The sequence below is a fragment of the Meriones unguiculatus genome, chromosome 12 (genome assembly GCF_030254825.1).
Source record: "Meriones unguiculatus strain TT.TT164.6M chromosome 12, Bangor_MerUng_6.1, whole genome shotgun sequence".
NCBI classification, from domain to species: Eukaryota; Metazoa; Chordata; class Mammalia; order Rodentia; family Muridae; genus Meriones; species Meriones unguiculatus.
In genome coordinates this window covers 11,493,678-11,517,415 of record NC_083360.1, presented here as the reverse complement: position 1 = coordinate 11,517,415, position 23,738 = coordinate 11,493,678, and the positions used below count along the sequence as shown (strand labels likewise).

The 23,738-nt window shown below is 46.1% G+C and overlaps 1 protein-coding gene across 3 annotated transcripts in view; it reads left to right on the top strand.

Annotated features, from left to right (window-relative positions):
* The window catches only part of Rbpj (recombination signal binding protein for immunoglobulin kappa J region), a 75,295-nt gene extending 71,055 nt beyond the window's left edge, over window positions 1–4,240 (top strand). For all 3 annotated transcript variants that reach the window (XM_021644302.2, XM_021644303.2, XM_060365311.1), the window contains exon 11: window positions 2–4,240. In XM_021644302.2, the coding sequence (XP_021499977.1) occupies window positions 2–317 (316 nt within the window). In that variant the 3' untranslated portion in view covers window positions 318–4,240. The remainder of the gene's footprint in view (window position 1) is intronic.
* Window positions 4,241–23,738: the final 19,498 nt, after the last annotated feature.

The following is a 23,738-nucleotide window of genomic DNA, read 5'->3' as shown; positions in this document are numbered from 1 at the left end:
GATGTGGAGAGAGCATGCTCTGTGTGGTCCCTGACATTTCTGCATTCCGAGAAGGTTGGAGATGGGTCCGGCAGCCAGTCCAGGTTCCAGTAACTTTGGTCCGAAATGATGGAATAATTTATTCCACCAGCCTTACCTTTACCTACACACCAGAACCAGGGCCGAGGCCACACTGCAGTGCAGCAGGAGCAATTCTCAGAGCCAACTCAAGCCAAGTGCCCAGCAACGAATCAAACACAAACAGCGAGGGAAGTTACACAAACGCCAGCACAAATTCCACCAGTGTCACGTCGTCCACAGCAACCGTGGTGTCCTAACTACCGTCTTTTTTGCTGGGACCTAAACTGACTTGAATGCGGCAAAAAGTTGACAAAAACAAACAACACGAAAAAGAAAAGGCAAGGATAAGATGAACAATCATCTGTGGTTTCTTGGGAAAACTTTTCATACCAGGTGATCTATTCAAAAGCCCGTTACCTGCAAATACTGATGTGAAATGCAGAAGCCACATAAATGAAAAACATCAAAATGTACAAACTGTTGGAAATGAAGGTTTTCAGCTGTCTCTCTCACACACACCCCTTTTTGGTTGTTTTTATTTTTATTTTTATTTTTTGGTTTGGCTTTGATTAAACGGTCAAGAAATAGCTATGTGGCTGGAGTACAGGTTAGGCTAGATGACACATATCTGACATAGTTTTTATGGACCAAGGGACTTGCATAAGCTTTAGGAAAAGGTACATTTCACCATGCCTTTTTATACCGCAGTGTGGGGTACACCACGCTACCAAATAGGTTCCGCTCCCACCCTTCGAGCGAAGTACATTCAGGTTCGAGCCTGACCATGCTTGTTCACTCTGAGTACTGAACACTTCCAGGTTCTTTTGGTCTAAGGCTGGAACTTTTTTTAAGCTGAAGTCTTATGACTTTTTCATACGTTGGAATTATTTTGGTTTCAGCAAGTCAAATTTTGTAAAGGCCTGCATATTTTTTTTAAGATTATATGAAGTCTGCAAAAGCTTTAAAAATGCCTCTGCCTTGCCTGCAATACATGCAATGTATGTTAACTTAGTCTGTTCTCAGATACTGTTGGTAGTTATTTCTGTGTTTTTCTTTTAAAAAAAAAATGTATTTATAGTGGTAATCTAAGAGATTAACATTTATGTGGAGTTCGGTGTGTCCATTTAGTCCTGTCTGAGTTAATGGCACCGAACATCACCATTCAAAGGGTGTGCGCCTCTGCCTGTTTATCAGTTCATCTGTGTTCCAGGATTTGTTCAGGTTTCCCTCCTCCCCCAAATCTTGTACATAACTTGTATTATGTGTAAGTTAAACATTTTATCTTTAACTTGGAATGTTCCCAGTGATTACATTTAACAGGGTGTTTCCCACCTTGTTGGCAAATGACTAAAAAATATCATGAGAATTATTTGCTACCAAGATGGTGCCCTTAGGGTACAATGAGGAAAGTCTCTGCAGGATGATTTATTGTACTTCTTTGTCCTTTTTTTAGCCTAGGCCAGAACATCATTATTATTTTAAACATAAGACCATAAAATGGCTTTTATTAGATGATAACTAAATAAACTGAACTAAATAAAATAGCCGGAAGACAGTACCTTAGAAGCAGATAGTTGTAAGTTTATAAAACTACAAATGTAAGTTATATTTCCATTTTCCTCTTTGCCCTTTGTTTTTCCCCAGAGATGTTCTGTCCGGTTTTCTTTTCTTGCCAGTTAAGCTTTGGCTGCACCCAGGCCTCTGTGTCAGCCTGGGATGCCAACATTGCCAGTTTTCTTTTTTGCTTCCATTCCTGCACCTTGGAAATGTCTTGTTCAGTTCCTTGGGAATTACAGCAGATTCCTCAGGCTACATTTAATACAAGAACACGTGTGACGTTAAAAGACACAGTCTAGTGATGCCATCATCCTTCATATAGTAAAACTACCTCTAGATTGTGGTAAGCTTTTACTGTCCCTTAAAACAGGAGCCACTAGTACCTTATGAATGCAAACTGTAATTTCTGTCGCATTTTTGGTGTATTTCTGGCTCCCTGGGCTTCTGAAAATTTTCACGTAGCCTCTTAATTCTTTGTTAGGAGCATTGTTTTCCAGCTTTGCTGATTTCACTTACCGTTTTATAGACTGTGCCACTGTAAATGCCACTCTGAACATCTTTAAACTGCCTCCTCCTTGGTTGGTCAAGGGGAAGGCCATCTGTAAAATGCGTGGCAGTGCCAGGCTTCTCAGTCCCCAGGCTACGTTGAGATCAGCTGCAGTCAGTCTCCTTCCCTGCCCCACGCCTCCATCCGTTTCAGCGGTCAAGGGCAGAGCTCACTGTGGCCTTACCTTACCTATCTTTGCAGTAACTGTTCTCCGCTTTCTTCCTTCCCAGAGCCGCTCTCCAGTTGCGGTGGAAGCAGGACACTGCTATCTGTTCAGAGCCTTCGTGGTTCCCAGTGCCCCTGGGCTCTCCAACGTCCTAGATTTGGGATTTAGTTAAGAAATCATTAAGTTAACTGAGATTTGAAGAACAAACTATTCCTTACCCAGCTTTGTAGCTTAAAGTAACTTTTCAAGTTCATGGCTTTATTAAAATGAGCTTTGACTTTTTAAAGTGTTTATATCTTATTTCGGTTTTTTCATTTATTTTAATAAGAATTGAAACAAGACTATAAGTCATTTTCCTGTTTTCTTTTCTTTCTTTCTTTCTTTTTTTTTTTTTTTACAAAGTCCAAGAATGTAACAATAAAGGCATTTTTCCATGGTTCTCTGTCAGACTCCTACCACGGAATAGAGTGAATTGATATGTCTGTTTTACCATGTTATTGATAGTTTTTTTTGTCAGCTGCTTTTATTAAAAGTCCTTTTTGTGGATTTGTAAATCATTTTCAATATATGATGTACTGGGGTCTTGTCCCTGTTGCTGTGGAGTGTTCTCTCGCTGATGATACTGTTGCAGATGCTGGTTCCTTATCCTCATGAAGACTTATTAGAACAGGGAGTTCTTCAGTTGCAGTATGTGGGTGTGTTTTTCAGTTCTGCTTGGAACGAGTCTATACCGCTTCTTAAACATGTCTAGATGCGGAACCTGAGACCCAGCATGTTTTTTAGCTTACTGAATTTGTTAAGAGCTTGGAAGGCAGGCTAAAAACTGAAAATGTGGGATGCCCTTTATATGATTGCAGAGCCAAACACTAGTGGGATTTTGAACTTGCTGCTGACCGCTCTTAAACTGTGGCAACTTCCTCATGTACAATTGACTAGTGGAATCATCTGTCACCCTTATTGCCATCATCTTAACTTTAACAGTTTTGTATCTTTCTTTTCTGTGTGGTGCTGGGGTCAAATTGAAGGCCTCAAGCATATTTGCTAAGGCTTTTTGTTTGTTTTTTCATGAGACAAGGGTCTCACCCATGTAGCCCCTCAGGGCGTTCTTGAACTTTCCTGCCTTAGCCTCCAGGTGCTGGGATGCCAAGTATGACGGGATGCCAGCACTGCTTTTGTCTTCAGAGAAACTGATCTGTGTGTCGTCTAACCACAGAGGAATTCCAATGCAATTTTTAATAATTAATCCAACTAGCTATTTAATCAGAAAGTCATCTTTTTTTGAGGGGGGGAGAGATTCCTGTTTGAAATAAAATGCTATTTGATTATTAACCAAGTTAAGGGACATTGTTTTCCAAAGCAGCTGTGTTTCTGGTGAGTACTGAACAAATGTCTGATTTTCTGTGTCACTTTTGATTTCTTTTTCAAGCACTGTAACTTGGGATGGATGTTTAGAAACAATAATATATTAGGGTTTCTACTTAACCCTTTCAGGACTGAGCTGGATCGCCTTCTATTCATTTCTCCCTGTGTCGTGATAAATGTTTGCCAGCGTTCAGTACTGTGTTGGTCCAGATGTAGTTTTATGTAAAAGCTCAGTTTTAGCTTATTTCTTGTACCTTGCAGCATGCTCTACACATTCAGTCCTTAAGGGGTTTCTTTACAAACTGTGCGTCTGTAAGGGTTATTAGCAATAAGATAGAAAATTGAGCAAGTTTATATCATAATTTTGTAGAAAAAGGAATCTGCTCAATTCCATATTTCATCCATGAAAAATCTGCAATACGGGCAGCTTCTAGGAATAAATAAAAAGGAAATGTGTAAACCATTGTAAATGTCTTCTGTGGGATGTGCCTGATTCATGTATCATCGTCTTTGATTTAAGAATTCCTCATAAAGGTTATTAAATTCTACATTACAGTTTGTGGATTTAGAATCTTACCTTGCAGTTTACATGACATTGACGTAATAATTATGCTGAATTGGCTTCTTTTTCAGTGTTTCCTAAAATGATTTTCTTTTCTTTACTGTGTTAATGGAGTTGTAAATCTCCCAAGCCAACCCCAACAAAACTGGAGACTGCTTTTTAGCAGTGGCTTGCTTTTCTAGTACAGGGTTGTCATTTTGTATAGAATACCAAAGAACAAACGTAACAGTTTATTTATGCCTTTAGGGGACTTCCCAAAAGAGGGCTGGATATACTTCATGTAATATTGAGGAGTATTATAAGTATCACAAATATACAGGAAGAAGTTACAGTTTCTAGTCTCAGGTTTAGTGTTTCCCTAACCTCCAAAAGGGAGTTGTGAGAACTTTGATAAACAAACTTTGCTATCTTAAGAAATGATTTAGTTGAAAGTTGCATTGTGAAGTCTATAAAGATTGAGACTGACAGTGGGTCATTTGATTTATAATTTAGAACAGCAGGCTTGTACTCCATACTGTAAGTAGTATGTAATCTCTTCCTGAGCAGTCTTAACAAAGATTGGTTTTAATACATTGTGTCTTTGGCTATTGGTTTGTAAATGGTCACAGATTACAACAGTGCAGAGGGCAAGCTCTGTTACCTTTCACACACAGTAACATGAGTGGCTAAAGAGGGAAATCTCAAAAATGGACACATAACAAATATATACCACAAAAGAGTTTCTTTAAAAAAAAAAGTTTAGAAAACAGCTGATAGAGAGATGATACTATTACATATAAAATGTCCATTAGGTGCCTGACTCACCTCAACCTGGGGTTAGCATGTAGGGCCCAGGGCCCAGAGACCCTGATGGATTGGGCTGCCTCGCAGAGACTTGGGTTAGGGGTAAGGTCACTGACATTCCTGAAGTAGAAGTGTTCAGTCCAGACTAAGGCGCTGCCATTCTCTGGACTGAAGGAGCACGGCAGATCTTAGTTTCTCAACCAAGAGCTGCAGGCAAACTGCTATACAAGAAAAGCGTCTCTGAGTAACCTGCATACTGAATGCCAACGAGTTTGTCTTGCACCTGCTGGAATTAGTGGTGACTGTGAGGAAGTGACACTTGAAATTTGGTGCTCTGTAAACATGGCAAATGTGAGTGGGCGGTACGTGCCGCATTAATGTCTTTTTGACTCGATTAATCTGGCCTTGTTTATCAACCCCTATGTCGCTCCTCATTACGAGTGTTATGCGTTACCCAGGCATCCTTTCTTGCAGTGCTGGGCCAGTTAGGGCCCCAAGCATTTATTTAAGTCCCAAACTGTCTAGCTACCCACCCCCCCACACACACACGGAGGATATAACCAGGTTATTATAGTTTCATCTTGAACTGTTTACTCTGACACACCTTTCCAACGTGGTATGTAGGCATTTCAATGACTGTGAAGTTTGGAGAAAAAATGGCTTTTGAGGCCAGTTGGACAATTATACAATTATACATTAGCATTTATACATGCTCTGTCTACTCTTGGGATTTACTGTCCTGAGAAAGTAAATTATGAGTCGTGAATATAGATTCCGAGGGTACAAGTGGTGTGATCCTTCAGAAGAGTTCAGCAAAAGGGTAAGGGAAAGAATTTACCTACAAGTATGGGTATTTTTCTTTTTTCCTTGATGCTTTTTGTTTGGGAGTCTCAAATGTGCTGTGTAGTTGAAGATGGGTTTAAACTCCTGGCTCTCCTGCCAAGTACAGCATGTGCTTCCATGCCTGGCTTCCCAGTGTTAATTAAGATTTATCTTCTAGTAACCAGGAGGTTAGACTTTGTTAGGACAAGACTGGGATCTTTAGATGCCCTGTAACATTCCAGGCCTAGAGTCAGTTAGGGTGCTATCAGTGCCAAAAACTGGAGTGCCACTGCCATGACAGACAGGCTAGCATGGACTGAGTAGCAGTGATGGAGAATGGTTCTCATAGCCCTGGAAGCTGAAAACCCAAGATCAAGGAGCCAGCACAAGTGATTCTGGTGAAGGTGTGTTTCTGGCTTGCAAATAGCCGGTTTGTGCTCTTGTACCAGTCATAGGCTCCACCCATAGGATCTCACTTAACCGTAGTTTCTTCCTGAAGACCCTTGCCTCCAGATAGACATTTAGCTGTTTAAATGATAAATTATCTGTCTACTGATGACATTTGTTTCCTGCATTTTGAATCCTAGTTGAGGTTTCTTGGTACATTAAGATGATGTGTGATCTTGGGCCAAAGGAACAGGCAGAGGCAGGCTTGAGGGGGAAGGGCGGAGATGCAGTTCGGCAGTGCAGTGCTTCCCCAGTGTGCTTGATGCCTAGCACACTGTGGTACATCAGGGACAAAAGCTGGCAGGGCAGGTCATATTCATGACCACTTGGAAAGTGTGAAGTTACTTTCTCAACCGACTGAGCCAGAATGCCTGTTTTAGGGCAGAGATTGCCTGGATACTATTAGGGAGTTTTCTCGAGGCCAGACTAGCTGGGGTGTCAGATTTGCATCAAGGTTTTCCAGAGACACCCTCCTGAGTAGCACACTAGGTTTCTCTTCTAATCGTCAGAGCTAGGAACCTAGGCATTGATCCCGGATGGCATTGTGGCAGGTTGTGTCTTCTTTATGGAGATCAACTCTTCTCTTTGAACCCTCACATCTCACAGATGAGGAAAACAGGCCTAGAGAAGCTCAGGTGTCCTCCTGTCATTGTGGATTCAAAGCTGCATTATAAACAAAAAGGTGCTGTCCAGTTTTGGTGTCCCAGCCTGTTACTATTCTTAGGCCCCTGTCCGAGTTACATCCATAAATTTATGTTGTACACATTAGAGACATCTCTGTACATTCTGTGTCCTCTGAAAATAGCAGGTCTTTGTCAGGAAACATGCTCCCTTGAGGTAGATGCCCCATGTTTCTGGACCACATGTTGGCTTTAGGAAGGCCAGGACAATGAAATGAGCCAGAGTATGAAATAATACCACCTTTGTGCTCAAGAAAAACAAAACCCTGTTACTCTGCCATTATCTATTTTCTAACGTAGCATATGAGCTTTGGTTCCGCGAACACTCAGCTAAGTTTTGTCTGTGGGTATGGAGAGGTAATATAGTTACTAGGAGAGAACACACTGAAGACTTAGCTCTGCTCCTGTCTTCTCCCTCTGCACATGGTTGAACATCAGCCTAGAACCTGCTCTGCCTGTTGGGTTCAAGATTCTGTTTGGCTTATGTTTTATGGTAGTGTGACTCTAGCTCAGGGCAGATGTCTCTTCTACCCCACTCCCCCCATGAGAAAAGAATGATACAGCAGGTTTTAAAAAGCCACCTCTCAGGATTCACCAGTGCGTGTAGAGAAATGGGTCGAATGGGTCTCCAGGGGTGATTAGTTTCTCTCAGAGGCTCAAGCTCTCTCAAACCAGTAGACCAGGCAGCTTATGGAAAGGAGGCCCAAAGATGGATGCTGAAACTGCCCATGCCTTCCAGCTTTTTCCAGAAATGTCACTTCTACAGGGCAGGTTGTTGGCAGCTCTGGCGTGCATTCCACCCATTGTAGCTGATAGACCATTGAGAGGCCAAGCAGAAACAAAGCAGAGTCACATTGGCGTCGTTTTGACAGATGAACTGGTCTCAGAAAGAAGTATGTCACAAGAAGAAGGAGAGAACAGTGGAGAACCATGACCCCTATTCCAAGCCTCTCTCCAAGGCTGCTGCCATTCATTGGGAGGACTCTTCCTGGGTTAAGATTACATAGTAAGACTTCCTGGTTTCTGCCCTCTGCACAGCACTGATGGCTGCTTGTAGAACTCCGCAGTGCCACAGGCAGATACTTCAGAGATCTAGCCAGGAGTACAGCAGATCCTTGCTTGACATGAGTTACTTTGATAGTAAGGAGAAGAACGGAGAAACTGGCAGTATTCATACAGGGCAGAGTAGGTGGGGAAACGGCAGGAAAACAAGATTTGCAGTTAAACAGCACAGGCTGTTGGATGATGGGGCTTTGGGCTCTGAAGTCTGCTGCACACACAGTCACCTCTGGGTGGTGGTGAAGGCCATGATTCCGATGGGACTGGAAAAACAGTTTGAGTTTTGTGTTGCCTGTCCAGAGAAGACTTTCCAGCATGTATAGAGGAACCCTGTGGAGGGGACAATTCAGTGCAGATTCTTATTAGTGAAAAACCTAGTGGTCCTAGACAGAAATAGGAGTGGGTGTCTGATAATTTGAGATAACAGTTTCCAGATCGCTGTAAACCTATAAACAGCCATTTTGGAATTAGGTTCTTTTGCTACCAGGGAAGGCTTCATTTCTAATCATAGCTTAGCTAGTCTGTCTCTGGGACTAGAGACAGACTAGAAATTTAGAAATGTTGCCTTTCTAAAATTCTTCCCATCTCATACATGACCAGAGTTAGGTGACCAAGGGTCAAAACACCCACAGCTGTTCAGTATCCAAAAATCAAGTACCCAGAATTTAGAGAAGCGTTTAAAATCTGTCTTGAAAGCAAAAGACCGTCTTTGTTCTAATTGGGTTCTTTTTCATGAGAGCAGTTTTTACTAACATACTGTCTAATTAGGAAACAAAACAAAACCTGATGAGCAGTATATGTGGTAGGATGAGTTGGGCTAAGCCCATGTCTTAAGGAAGGGTTACTATTGCTGTGAGAAAACATGACCGAAGCACTTGAGGAAGAAACGACAAGACAAGAACTCTGGAGGCAGGAGCTGATGCAGGGGTCATGGAGCAGCTTGACTGGCTGCTTACTCCAGTTTACTTGGCTTGCTTTCTTAGAGAATGAGGACTGTCAGCCCGGGGATGGCCCCACCCACAATGCCCTCCCCTGTCAATCACTAATTTAGATGTCTTACAAGCTTTCCTATTATGGAGGGGAAGTTTTCTTATTTGAAGTTTTGTTCTCTCAGATGACTTCAGCTTATGTCAAGGTAAAACTAGTCAGAACAGCTCAGCTCTGATGCAGGGTGGGGTTGGTATGGATCTTCCCTACAGCCTGGAAGGCAATGCCTGTTCCTCTTCTCACAGTAACTGGACCTCTAGATGACAGCAGGTGACAAGAACCTTCTCAGTAGGCTGTAGATGCCTGGTGAGCTAAAAATCTGACTCCCAGAGCTGGTAAAGGGGTTGAGGGAAGAAAACATAGTTGGAAAATACAGAAACCTGCTTACATCTGTACTACCGAGTGCTTTGAAACCTTGCTCTGAGCATGGACAGGGCCAAGGGGTCTTTTGGAATGGGACGTTGATGTTTGCTGGGAGCGGTTTGAACACTGGCTTCTCACTCACTCACTCACTCACTGTGGACCAGCAATGAGAGTGCTTCGGCTTGAACTGTTTTTGTATCTTTTTAACATTTGTAATAAAGGTATTTTTAGAGACAAAGCATATTCAGGTACGTGTGCTTTATGCTTTTGAAGTAGCTGCGGGAAAACGTTGCAAGCCTCTGATGTTATAACCCACAGAAGGGTGTGTTGCAGACTCCGTTTGAGGTACTGTGACTTGTCTGGGCACTCACTCTGCACTTCCAAGTCCTGGGAACCCTTTGCACCTGGCTTCTGGGACCCCGGGTTTCCTGGCTACACTCTCGCCTTCCCACTTTTGACAGCCCAGCACAGTCCTTTCTCCTACACCCCTGCAACACGGCCTCCGGGTTGAATTGTCTCTCCTTAACCTACTGACGCATTATACAAATGGATTGTGACTCGGGTGTTCCCCCAGCAGAACTGCAGTGCCTCTGGTCAGTACAGGACTGGGAGAGGAAGCACCCCAGACACAGTTTCAGGGAACGGAGCCTTCCTGGGCAGAGTGGAAGCTTGTCAGCTGTGAGGAGTGAGCACTACCTCACGGTGGACAGCAAGTGCTCACACCTCCAAGGGTCTCCATGCAGAAGAAATGTAAACCATGAGGGTGTAGACACATCAGCAGGCCAGCTACCAGCTGCTCAAGCTGCTTCAGAACTCAGTGTTCTGACTCCTGGGCTGCTCAGGAGCGTGGGGTGGCGTGCTTACTTAGCAGCTCAGTGTGCCGGGAAGGCTGGCCGCTGCGTCATGCCTGCACCTTCTACTCCTAGGCTTTGGCCTTGAACTGCACAGATGTAGCTACAACTGCCAACCCAGGTTCCCCCAGTTAACACTACATCTTTTCCTAGCTGCTGTCTTTCTCCCCAAGCTGCTCAACCAGTTGGGGAAATGACACCTCCGAACTTCTGAATTAAATGGGGGGGGAAGCTTCATCTTAGTTTTCTGGTACTCTTGAGCAAACGACTTGAAATAATCAACTTAAAGAAAGGATTGTTTGGGCTTCGAGTTTGGAAGGCTCCCATCCATATCAGGGGGCTCCTTTTGCTGTGACGAAACAGGACAATGTGCCGGAACAAAACAGCTCACTGGGTAGTAGCAGAGAGGGGGCAAGAGACTAGCTCCCACAGTCCCCTTCAAGGACACACCCCTATGATCCAACACCCCGACATAGGCGCTATCTTTTAAAAGTTCTACCTTCTGATAACACTAAGTAGCGGGACTAGCTTTATTTGTTTATTTGTTTGTTTGTTTGTTTGTTTAAAACAGAAGGGCCTTGATAGTAACTAGAGAAATCCTGAAGACAAACAGGATTCTTTTCTTTCTCTTGTCCAGACTTAGCCCATCAACAAAGCCAGTAGACTCCTTCAAACCACATATGAATGGATGTACCATCACCAGAGGCCAAAGGGCTCCACGCCCTCACACTGTGATTGCCCTGCTTTCTAGCTGCTTCCGGCATCCTTCCTGGCTTTCAGTCTCTTCACAGCAGCCCGAGGACAGGACTTTAAAAATGTGGAGCTCTGCAGCTTGACGGCTTCCCTTTTTCACCTCACTGTGTCAGTAGCTCTGCTAATCACTGTGACAAAATACCTGACGGAAACAAAAGAAAGGGTCATTCGGAGTCACTCTTCGAGATGTTTCTGTCCATGGTCCTTGGCTGTGTCGATTAATGCCCACGCTGAATCAGCACCATGGCAGTGGGAGTATGGTAGAACAGGCTCTTCACTGTGGCAAACCGGAAGCAGAGAAGGGAATGCCTTTACTGCTTTTTATTTAGAGCTTCCGGCCCAAACAGCCTCAGGTTTTTGTTACCGATCTATAGGCTTCTCCAAGCCGACATCAGTCCTTGTCATCTCATCCAGTCCTCCCACAGGCTTTTCTCCCTAGCCACGTCGTCCAGCCTCTCGGTTCTCACCTCCCACCCTCTCCCTAGCTGTGAGGAGTGAGCCACACTGACTCCGGTGTTCTCCCTTGAGCTCACCACACATGCTCTCCCGTTTGGGACCTCTGCATCTACTGTGTCCTATGTCTGGGACACTTCCAGAGTCACAACCCCACAGAGCCCCTTCCGCAAAATTACATTCTCACACCCTTTGGTTCCTGTCTGTACACTTGACCTGATTTCTCAAAACATTTGCTGCACCATTTGTGTACTTACTTGGGCTGTTTACTTCCTTCCCAGCCAGCATGAACACTTCTTGGGACTGGTGACATCGTTTTATTCCTCCTGTCTCCAGAGTCCAGCACCGCACATGGCATATGGCAGACGCCCCGTACCTATCACAGCAGCTTCATGAGCACATGAACGGTAGGGCCCATCCAATTTGATGACCCATGTTCTTGATAAGAAACTTTACTCTGGAGTGCCTCAGTGACAGAAACATGTATGTCACCAATCTCACAAGCTCAAGAAGACGGGACAGACACACAAGGACATAATGGAGTGAAGGGATTCCTGTCAGTCAAGAACCTAGGAACCGTTGGTGGTTGTGGCAGTGAGAATGTCTGAATTAAGTGAAGTGTGCAGGTGTCCCCATTCCTGGAGGGATAGTTGGCTCAATTCTATTGGCTTTACTCTTTCCTGGGTAATTTCCAGTTACTACAGGAGAGGGGGTAGGATTTGCAGATGTTCTCAGAGAAGCTAGTATTAGGCAGGGCTTTCTAGAGCAACAGAACCGGTGATATATGTAATAAATGAATTTACTAGGTCAACTTACACGGGTGCTGAGCGGTTGGTCAGCGGACTGTCTACACATGGAGAGCCAGGGAACCCGGCAGCTTCTTGGTTCAGGAGTCCTGCTCTGGTGATGAAAGCCTGGAGGACTCCTGAAAAGGAGAGCTCAGGTGACCGATGGCAGTGGAGGAAGGCAGCTGCAGGGACGTTCTCAGGCAGACAACACCCATGTTGGGCAGGTCACAACCGCCTGTACCTCTAGGTCCAAGGGATCTGACCTCTGAGCTTGCTTTCAAGAGCACCTGCACACATATGGGCACAGACCCACACACAGACGCACACATCAACAATACATCTTCTCTTTAAAATAAATTTATTTTAAAACAACTCTTTGGTCCATGTTTTAAAAAGGGCATTTTATTTTAAGCGTGCAAGCTTTTTTGCCTACATAAGCACATGTGTGCCACATGTGTGCCTGGTGCTTGCAAAGTTCAGAAAGGAGCTGGAGCTTCAGTCAGAGCCACAGCACAAGTGTGGAAATCAGAGAACAGCTTTCAGGAGCTGATTCCTTCCTTCCATCGTGTGGACGCCGGGGACTGAAGTCATGCCTTTAGGTTTGGTGTCAAGTGTCTTTGACCTCAGAGCCATCTTGTGGGCCCTATGAGCAACAGTGTTTAAAACCGAGCATTTTAACCTAATACAGTTCAAAGACACGCTAGCCTGAGACTCCTATGTTGAGGTATGGCGTTAGAAAAGTAATAGGCTTTTGTTTCCCATAATTAAATATTTGCATGAGCAGAAAGCTTGTATGCACAGTAAATCATTGCAGTTCAGAGCATGCACAGGTCTTCGGTTTGAGCCACGTGCTTCAGGCAGAGTTTGTAGGCTTCACACAGTAATTCATGACATGCATAGGGCTAAGCTTGCATGTTGTATGTTCAGGAACACAGCTGCAGTGAAGCTGTTTGAGCCAACGCAGACACGCAGATTCACTGCACATTTTATTTCAAGTTCAGTTCTGCCTGTTGTGGATTCAGAAACCTTCCACTGTCGACAAATGTTTACAAGCCTCCACATTCAGTTGTGTACGGGACTGCCGCACACACAACTGCATGGCTGCATTAGTGTCTACATACTCCCACGGATTTTCCACAGCAATGCTTCGATAGCACTGCTTGCCTAAGCCTTGTTCCTATTTCTCTCCTTCCTTTCCCCGTAGTTAAGACAATTCTTGTTTAAATCTGTTTTATTGTGTGTGTGTGTGTGTGTGTGTGTAGTTTTGTCAAGATAGGGTCTCTCTGTGTAGCCCTGGATGTCGTGGTACTCACTCTGTAGACCAGGCCGGCCTCAAACTCACAGAAATCCACTTACCTCTGCCTCCCGAGAGCTGGGACTAAAGGCGTGTGTCACCACCAACTGGCTTTATTGTATGTTCTTTGTAGTACAAACGACTGCAATTTAGCTGGAACTGAAGCTCTGACAGTTTCAGAATAAAATAAGGGGATACTTTCTCAGCTATTGGGGCAGGCATGAGAGTTTTAGAAGGACACCAACAGAACAGAAATTAGCCCAAATGCCAACAGATGGAGCTGTGTCAAAATAAGAAGTTTCTGCACAGCAAAGGTAGCAATCAGCAGACAGCCCACGGAAAGGAGAAACCTGAGTTGCTGGCCTGCACTCACAGTTTGCTCTGTTCAGTTTACTCCTTTAGTTTTACTCGTAATTTTCTTCTCTGGAAAATTTTAGGATATTTTCAAAAGTTCTTGTTTATTTACACAGTAATGTACATTATATGTGTCTGTATGCAGCCCTCTCCCAACACAGGTGACCCAGCAGCTGCCAGGAATGTGAGATTTTCAGTAATGGGGCCTCACGTTGTTCTTCTCTTTCTGGAATTCCTACCAGCCAGATCCCTCGTGTCCCGCCCCCCCCCTCCCCCCCATCCTGGGTTCACTCTGATTTTCTCATCTTCGTCAGGTCTATCCTTCTACGTTTACTCCGTTTTTTGACGAGTTTGAGTTTTCCTTTCCTCCCAGTGCTGAGATTGTAGCCGCGTGCCCATGGCTTTTCGTTCGTTCGTTCGTTTTTCTTTTTATGTGAGCGGTGGGATTGAGTCAGGTCTCGCTGACTGAGCCATATCCCCAGTCCCTGCTCCTACTTCATTGTAGCGGAGGGACCCACAGCTCCATGAGGAGGAGGCTTCCCTGACAATTCCTGATTTCCGCTTGAAATCCAGCCCGGTCTTGCCAGGTCAAATTGCCTCTAGGTTTGCCCGTTGCATAGTTTTGCTAGGTTTGGGATGGAAGCCTGGCTCGCAAGGAGAATCGTCAAATCCCTGCACGGGGCTCGGGTCCTGAGCACCAGTTCAGGATTTCACGATTCCACGCTGTCGGGGCAGTGACTGAGCCGGGGCGGGGTCTGGCTCCTGGGGACCGTCATGTGACTCTCTGCTGCCCCGCTGTGGGCGGGATTGGGAAGGCTGAGCAGGAGTTAGAACTGGAGCGCGCAGACCGGCAGGGACTCCAGGCTGAGTGAGGAACGGAGGGCCTGGGCCCAGAACAGACGTTTGTCCCCCGCCTGCCTTAGGCTGACTGTTATCAGATCTTACCTGGAGAGTCACACTAAGGGTTACACTACAGGTTTTGGGCTTCGCCCCCAGTGTCTGGCTCAGAAAGATGGCGTTGGGCGCATTTTCTTTTCAACCCAGTTCCTTTCCCTTCTACCCGCTGAGCACACGCTCCATTGCCCTGTTTCCCACCTCGTGAGGCTCCCTTCCTCCTCTCTCATGATTCCCTTTCTGGTTTTAAAACCCATCCGCACACGCTGTAAGCACACACATGTGTGATACACACTGTCCTGACTGGTTCTTTGTCAGCGTGACACAGGTCAGAGCTATGTGCGAAGAGGAACCTCGACTGGGAAGATTCTTCCATCAGGTTGCGCGTGGGCAAGTCTGTGAGGCATTCTTATAAATTAGTTAAATTAATTAAATTTTAATTAATTCACTTTAAATTGTTTATTTCGAGACAGGGTTTCTCTGTGTAGCTCTGGATGTCCTAGAACTCTCTAGACCAGGCTGGCCTCAAACTCAGAGATCTGCCTGCCTCTGTCTCCCGGGTTCTTGGGGTTAAGGGCGAATTCCGCCCCCATCCAGCCTGAGGCATTTTCTTGATACAGGATTGCTGTGAAAGTGCCCAGCCCCCTGGAGGTGGTACCCCTGGCCAGGTGGTCCTGGCTGGTGTAAGAAAGCAAATGGAGCAAGTCAGGAGGAGCAAGCCAGTAAGCAGCATCTCTTCATAGCTTCAGCTTCGGCTCTGCCTCAGAGTTCCCGCCTTCTCCCAGGGATGGACTGCCGTGTGGAAGTGAAGCCAGGCAAACTCTTTCCTCCCCAAGATGCTTTTGGTCATGGACTTTATCACAGCAATAGAGACCAAACTGTATTTAATTTTAAATAGAAGTTCCACATACGATAGAAACCACGTGGTGTTTGTCTCTCCGGGCCTACCTTGTTCCTCCTGACAGGGTTTTTGGTTCTATTGATGTTCCTGTAATCCACTTTTTATACGTACCACATTGTCTGATCTGTTCTCCAGCGGATGGAGAGCCAGGCTGGATCCACTCTCCGACCGTTATGAATGTGAAGTTACGGACATGGATGGGTCTCGATGGTGTCTATTGACTCACAGTTCTTCAAGTATATACCTAAGGAGTGGTATGAGTGGGTCATATGGTATTTTACTTTTCAGGATTTAAAAAAAAAAAAAAAGGCGAACCTCAATAAAGGCTGCACCAAAGCACATTCCTCCAGCAGTGAGTGAGAGTTCCTCTTTTCCTGGCTGGGCATGGTGGCACACACCATTAGTCCCAGCCCTGGGAGCCAGAGGCAGGCAATCTCTGTGAGTTCAAGGCCAGCCTTGTTCGCATAGTGAGTTCCAAGACAGGATGACACAGAGAGACCTGACTCAAACAAACAAAAAGAGTCCTTTTCCTACACCCTACAGCATTTGTCGTCCAATGTCTTCTTGGCGACAGCCATTCAGACGGGGGTGGGATGGGATCTCCAGGCTGTTCTAATCTGAATTTCCCAACGGCTGAAGATATTACACATTTTTCAAGTACTTCCAGCCATCCTATTTCCTCTTTTGAGGGTTGTCTATTCCACTCACTAACATGTGTGCTGATTGGCTTGATGCTTTGATGATTACTTTTTGCAGTCCTTTATATATCTTGGTGTTTGTCTGCTGTGCAGCTGGCAGTGGCTTCCCTTCCTGCAGGCTGTCTCTTCCCTCCGCTGCTTGTGTCCTCTGCTGTACAGAAGCTCGGCACCAGCTGGCAAGGCCTTGACTCTGTACTTGAAGAAGCACGAGCACAGGTGTGAGAGTTTCAGACCCAGTCATTCACTACTGCTCCTTCCGACCAGACGAAGGTCAGGGAGCAGAGAATTTAAAAGCTGAGCACAAAGAGGGTCTGCTCCTGGGAAGATGTGCTGGGAGTTTTGCATTTCTGCACAGCAGTGCAAATTTCACCCCAGATAACCCTCAGTGGGAGTGTTTGGTGGAGGGATTGAACCCTGGGGCTTGAGGGGACATGAGGAGTGGCAGAACCTCCAATCACATGCAGCCCAGAGACAGGCTGAGAAAGGGCACAGAATGTCCAGAGCCTGGAGTCAACAATGAGAGGAGGTAGGGACTGTCTAGGGTTCCTGCCTTTCAGCGAGAGCCACCCACTCACAGGAAGACCACCTTCCCAGGGCAGGAGATGAGGTGACCGGCAGCCACGTAAACAGTAGTGCCATCGGCTTCCTCACCCGGAGCTCGAAGGCGTGCTAGGCCACGTGAGATAAGCAAGACTCGAGGGCACACAGGTGTGCAGGATCTCACACACACAGAAGCCGTCCGAGTTCAGGCGCTGCATGCCGTGGTTCTCACACAGGCCAAAGCCTTGAGAGGCAAATAATGACAAAGATAAATTTTCAAAGAGTTCAGAAAGCAAATGTTGACAATTGTCAGATTCCTTTGAACTAACAGAAGGAAGGGTGCAGCCAAATGCACAAGTTCTGCATCTCAGCTGGGCATCTGAAGAGTTAGAAATGTTGATTGCTCCTTTCTTTCCTTCCTTCCTTCCTTCTTTCTTTCTTTCCTTCTTAGATAATCATGGCACATAAATTTCATCTCAATGAACAGAGCCTTAAGTCTGGGGACGAGGAGTCGAAGTTCTGTAGATGGGTACCTGAGAATGCAAAGAGAGGAGAAACATCTGCATTTCATTCTTTGGTTCTTGGTTTTTTCTATATCAACCAATGGGATGTCTGAAATTAAAGGCAGTTTCACATGCTTTCTCTTAATCCTGTTACCCACGGGTGGGCAAAGTGGCTCAGATGATAAGGCTGCTTGCTGGTCTTAAAGACTGACACTTGAATTCAGTCCTTGCATGGTGGATGGAGAGAAACAACTCCCAAATGTTGTTCTCTGACCTAGTGTGGCACATGCACACAATCCCTATCACTCTGCCCCCAGCCATAATTAAAACACACACATACACACACACACACACACACACACACACACACACACACACACTGTAAACCCATTCTCCATAGCTGAGGCAATTGTCAGAGCTGTGGTGTAAAATGCAAACATTTTGAGTATCCCTAAGGAAGTCTGGCATATCTAGTCTCACCCTCATTTCCTCATTCATTTCCTTGCTCCTTCCCCTCCCTGTCCCTGTAAATTCCTCTTCTCCTCTGTCTTTTGTGTCAATGGCCCCGTCCTTTGCTTCTGTCAAGAATACCTTTTCCTCAACCCTGTCATCTTTAATCCAGCATGATCTCCTGAGCTAAGCTCAAATGTCTCATCCTCTGCAGACCCATGGCTGCCTCCCTTGTGCCCAGTGTCACTCTGACTCTCTGCGCTTTCCCCCCACACCTTCCCTCAGGCGAATGTGTGGTATTTTCCCAATCTCTGATTCATGAGAGACTCCACTGCATATGAGAATGGGCAGGTGTCTTGGAGGAGAAGGGTGGTCGTGGCAGGTCTTAGGCCCTGTGGGGCTTGCAGGAGGGACTACATGCTAGTGGAGAGGTGAGCCAGGATGAGCGTGTGTCTTGGGCTGGCTTGCTGCTGGCAGCGCCACTCCACCAACTGGAGAAGCATCACCCAGCAGAGCTGCTTGCTCTGAGCTTGACCAGAGGATGCCTGGAGACACCTGGACAGGGAGAACTCAATCCAGGGAGTGGCAGCACTTTACTATTTCAGGAGTTATGGGGACCCTTGGCCCTCACCCACTCTGCTGAGCTGGTGCTGTTCAGACTTACAGCAGGGGGACCTGGCAGGACCCTTAATGTGCCACCAGACAGTCATTTAAGGCAGCTTTGCCAGCTGGGTGGAGGCAAGGAACATGACTGAGACCACTTAGAAAAGGAGTTTCCGGAACTTCTGCCCAAGGCAAAAGACTAAGAACAAATAAGAATTGGCCTAAGGTAGGGAGGAGTCTGTTTTATTTGTTTGTTGGCTTTATTTTATTTTTCTGCTTGAGACAGGATCTAGCTTTGTAACCAAGCTGCCTGAGCTCATGACCTTCCTGCCATCCCCACTACTAGCTGTCACACCTACCTGTCTCAGGAGTGGATATTTCCAGCAATCATCACCACTTTGTTTCTCTTTCCTCTAAAGATAAAAATGTAGTACCAACTTGGAGCTCTATCTTCAGAACACAAAGAAGCAATACGTAACATTTCCTCATAAATTAAGCCTCTTAAAAAGCATTCCGTCAATGTAACAAAATACCAGAGATAATCAATACAAAAAGAGGAATGGTTTACTTTGGTTTGCACCTTTGAAGGCTTTAGACCATGGCTGACTAGACCCACTGGACCTGATGAGGTAAAGCATCATGGGGGGGTTATGAGGCAGGCACAGGGAGCCTGATCACCCCAAGGCTGATGTGGAAAGCAGAGAAAGGAGGCAGAGCCTCAGTACCCCCCTCAAAGACAGAGCCACCTACCCAGGGCTCCACCCTCCAAAAGTCTCATGGCCCCCATGGTCTGACAACCTGGTGACTAATCCTCTAGCACACAGGCCTTTGTGGACCCAAAGCCAGGAAGGCTTTCTCCTGCAGCCCACCGTGGCAGGCCTGCGCTGACCCTCATGCCCCGCTGTCTTTGCCGTGTCTCCTCCTACGTCTGGATACCGGAAGACAAGACTTAGTGGACAGCGAGCATCATCTCTCCGTCCCACTGCAGTGCAGTCCCAGGGCCCAGGACGGTGTCTGTCCAGACTTCATGCAAGCTCATTGGGCGGCTCTAGCTGTCGTCTATAAATAAAGACCTTCAAGTGGCTGTCCCCTCGCTGTCTCTCAGATGCTCCTCCCCACAGACTTTACATTGCCTGGACCACAATGTAGCCTGCCTTCCTGTCGCTGGCCAGAGGGGATTTTCTGTGCAAAACAACAGCAGCTAGAATCACCTGACTGAAACAGAGCCTACCTGCGCGAACATGAGAGGCCTTCCACAACTGTTAATACTAAACTGCACCAAGTCTTTGGAGACTCTCTGACATGAACGCTCTCTCCTGCTCCCTCTTCCTGCCTCTGCTTCCTTCTCTCCCTCCATTCCCCCTCTTGCTCCCTCTGTCTCTCTGTCTCTCTATCTCTCCCTCTGTCTGTGTCTTTGGTCTCTCTCAGTGTGTGTGTGTGTGCTTTGTTTCTGAGACAATAAAACTTACTAGACTAGACCTTGCTCTGACCTCTGAATGGGAGGCAGTATGGAGGGAGCTGTTTCTCTGTGATATTTACTTACGCGCGCGCACACACACACACACACACACACACACACACACACACACTCATAGGCACTGTCCTTTTAGTGAGGATTGAGCCCTCCTGGCAAATTCTAAGTTGGGGAGCTGCACCCACTCTTCTGAATCCCCAGGCTCAGGTTGGAGCACCACCAGCAGGCTGCCTCTGTCTTTTCATTTCCCTTTTGAGACAAGATCTGTAGCCCAGGCCGGTCACAAACTCTCTGTGTAGTGTGAGATGGCCTTGAACTTCTGAGCTCTAACCTCCAACTCTCTAGTATGCGAGTTATAGATAGTCAGCGTACCTTATTTTACGTGGTGCGGGGATAAAGACGAAGGTTTCATGAATGCTAGTCAAGAATGTTACCAACTGAGCCACATCTCCATCCACTTCTCCTGTCAATCAATCTGTGTCTTCATAGACTTACAGATCCAAAGGAGTGACAGGTTCAGTGATGAGAGTCAGCCATCATTATTTATTATTGTTGTTATCATCATTGTCGTCGTCATCATCACCATCGTTGTTGTTGTTGGTTTCTCAAGGTTTCACTGTGTGGTCCTGGCTGTCCTGGGTCAGGCTGTTCACGAATTCTGATATCCACCTGCCTCTGCCTCCCAGGTGCTGAGATTAAAGGTGTGCATGACCATTATCCAACTGTCATTTATTGACTGGTGATTCTCTGGGCTCTGATTTACAATTTCAACTTAGAAAAACATTATTAACCCAAGAGAGCAGTTTGTGTTCATCTTTTTGAACGTAGAATGCTGCAGTGAGTCTTGTGGGGAGCTTTTCTGCGCGTTTCTATACTTCACACAGGTTTAAAGTAGAGCCAGATAAAGCTCAGGCTGTGTTGGCCAGCAGAGGGCAGCAAACGAATTTGACCTCGAATGTAGATTTTTTTTTTTTCTCTTGCTTTAGGAACTTTCAGGTTAGCCGCAGCCCAGTAAGGATGGAAACATTAGCCAGGCCTGGGAGCGCCAGCCTGTATTTACTCTCTGGATGCTGAGACAGGGGTATCATAAGTTCAAGTCTTACATGGGCCTGAGAAACTTAGTGAGATCCTGTCTCAATATACAAAAGTAAAAGAAGAGCTGAAGATGCGGCCCAGCGGGAAAGGCCTTCGCTAACATGAGTGAGGCCTGGGACCCATCCCCGTCACCACACAAAAGGAGGCAGTTTGGATGGAACAAGAATGGCAGTGGCCTCCAATCCTCAACATTATGGCTTTCCCCATAAAGTCCATTCGTCTGAAACTTCTGATATTCTAATCCAAAATACCTCTTTTCTTGTGTTAAGTGGATTGTCTGTGGTAGTTTGAAAGCTGACTTGCTTACCCACTTAGTGCCAGGCAGGATGTAATAGCAGACTATTATGCCCATTTGAAAGTTACATTTTAATGCAATCACAGAGCTGTCATCCAGGGCAAGCAGCCTGTGGGCGATGCATTCAAAGCAGGTACACTGAGCCACAAAGCAAAGGTGTTACAGAAAGATGTGTGATGTGTTCTTAGCTCTCTCTTCTCATAGGCCCAAACAGGGGGATAGAAAGCTGGTTCCATGCCTCACAGGAGTGATTTTTGTGCCAACCCAGAAAATTTCACTTCTGAGAAGTTATAGCATTGAAATGAAGAAATGATATTACCTCTTAAGCTCAGAGTAGATGAGCGGCTGTCAACAGGCCAGAGAATCGTATGGTGGGCTCAGAAGGATCTGTCCCTCGATCATGTGCCGACCTTCAGGTTTGTGGGCTTGGTGGCTGTGCTGACTGAGTTTAACTGTCAGCTTGGCAAAATGTAGAGTCACCTGGGAAGAGAGACTCAAATGAGGAATCTGTCTAGGCCAGGTTGGCCCCTGGGCATGTCTGTGAGGGGTTGTCTTGACTGCTCATTGTTGTTTTTGTTTGTTTGTTTAATTTTATTTTTCTTTTTAGTTACATTTTGTTAACTCTGTGTCCCAGCTGTATCCTACTCCCTCATTCCCTCCCCAACCCCACACTCCCTCCCTGGTCTCCTCCCTGCCCCTTTCCAAGTCCACTGATTGGGGAGGACCTCCTCCCCTTTCATTTGACTCTGTTTTATCAGGTATCTTCAGGGCTGGCTGCAAAGTCCTCCTCTGTGGCCTAACAGAACTACTCCTCCCCTAGGGGGGCTTGTCAAAGTTGACTGCTCATTGTTAATTGAGGTATTTTGTCATGGAACCAGAAATGAAGCTAGGACAGTGGCACAGAAAGGAGCCTCTGGTCATGTCAGGTCTCTGCTCTGTAGGTTTCTCGGCATAGCCAGTGGGCCAGAGGAGAAGGTGTGCTCCCAGGAATCAGAGGCACTGGTCATTGATGGGTGGGGCACTTGCTATCCCTATGCGTGATGCTGTTGGACCCTCCTGGACTCTGTTGGTTGGTCTGTGGGGGTCATCTGACAAGAGGCCATCAAGTTATCAGGACTCTAAGTGCAAGTGGCAGCAGCTGAATGGGAAGTGAGCTATGACGCATGGAGCATTGAAGTTCAAGTGCTTAGGACAGAAGGAAAGGGGCCCTGAGCTAGACCAGGCTGGACTGCCCACCTTTCCCTTCTTGTTTTGTTTTGTTTGGACAGGCCCTCACTACTGTAGCCCAGGCTAGCTTTTAACTCACAATCCTGCTGCTTCAGCCCTCCCGAACGCTGAGTTTACAGGTGTGCGCCACCACGCCCAACTTTAAACTTCCTTTCTGATGATAAGAATGACTGGGGACAGAAGGGTGTTCGTTCAACCTACAGATTCAGGGCTTTTCCTTACAAATCCAGCTTCACTGTGTTCGCCGCCGGCAGAGCCAGGTTCAATCCTAATCCTACCTCCTTCAAGATCCAGTAAATCTGGTCACTGGACAGCGTTTTTTTTTTTTTTATTTTTTTTTATTTTTATTTTTTATTTTTTATCAGTTACATTTTATTAACTCTGTATCCCAGCCGTGTTCCGATCCCTCATTCCCTCCCAGCCCCTCCCTCCCTCCCTCCCTCATCTCCACCGTGCCCCTTTCCAAGTCCACTGATGGGGGGGACCTCCTCCCCATTCATCTGATCCTGTTTTATCAGGTATCTTCAGGACTGGCTGCAAAGCCCTCCTCTGTGGCCTAACAGGACTGCTCCTCCCTTCGGGGGTGGGGAGACCAAAGAGCCAGTCATCGAGTTCCTGTTAGAAATAGTCCCTGACTGGACAGCGTTTTGAGAAGCAAGGCAGACTGTCCCTCTCAGCTTTTAATTTTCCAGTGTGGTCTTGTCATTGCAGTGACTCAGGCTTTGCCTGCCACAGAGAAAGAGATTTGAGATTTCCACAGGATCTTCCCTGTGACAGCCTCACCTGGGACTCAGCACAACCTACTGCCCTTGAACCTCACCACAGCTGACCTTGTGGGACTGCCTTTTATCCTCATTGTACACAGAGTAAAATATAGGATCAGAGAAGCTCAGTGACCTCCCCAGGGTTGAACAATTAACAAGTGATGGCTTTGGGATTCAAGCCAAGATCAGGCTGGCACAGTGCTCATTAATCAGTTATCTAACTAATTATCCCAAAGAGAATTGAATACTGCTCCCAGAAGCCATAGTTTTTAAATGAAAATCCCAGTGCCAGGCACAGGATACTTCATTATGAGTTGTTGTCTGGGGAGCCCCAGAGGTTCCCCAAACAATACAGGCCATTGCCATTGCTCTTGGATGGATACCAGAACCAGAAAGTAAGACTGAT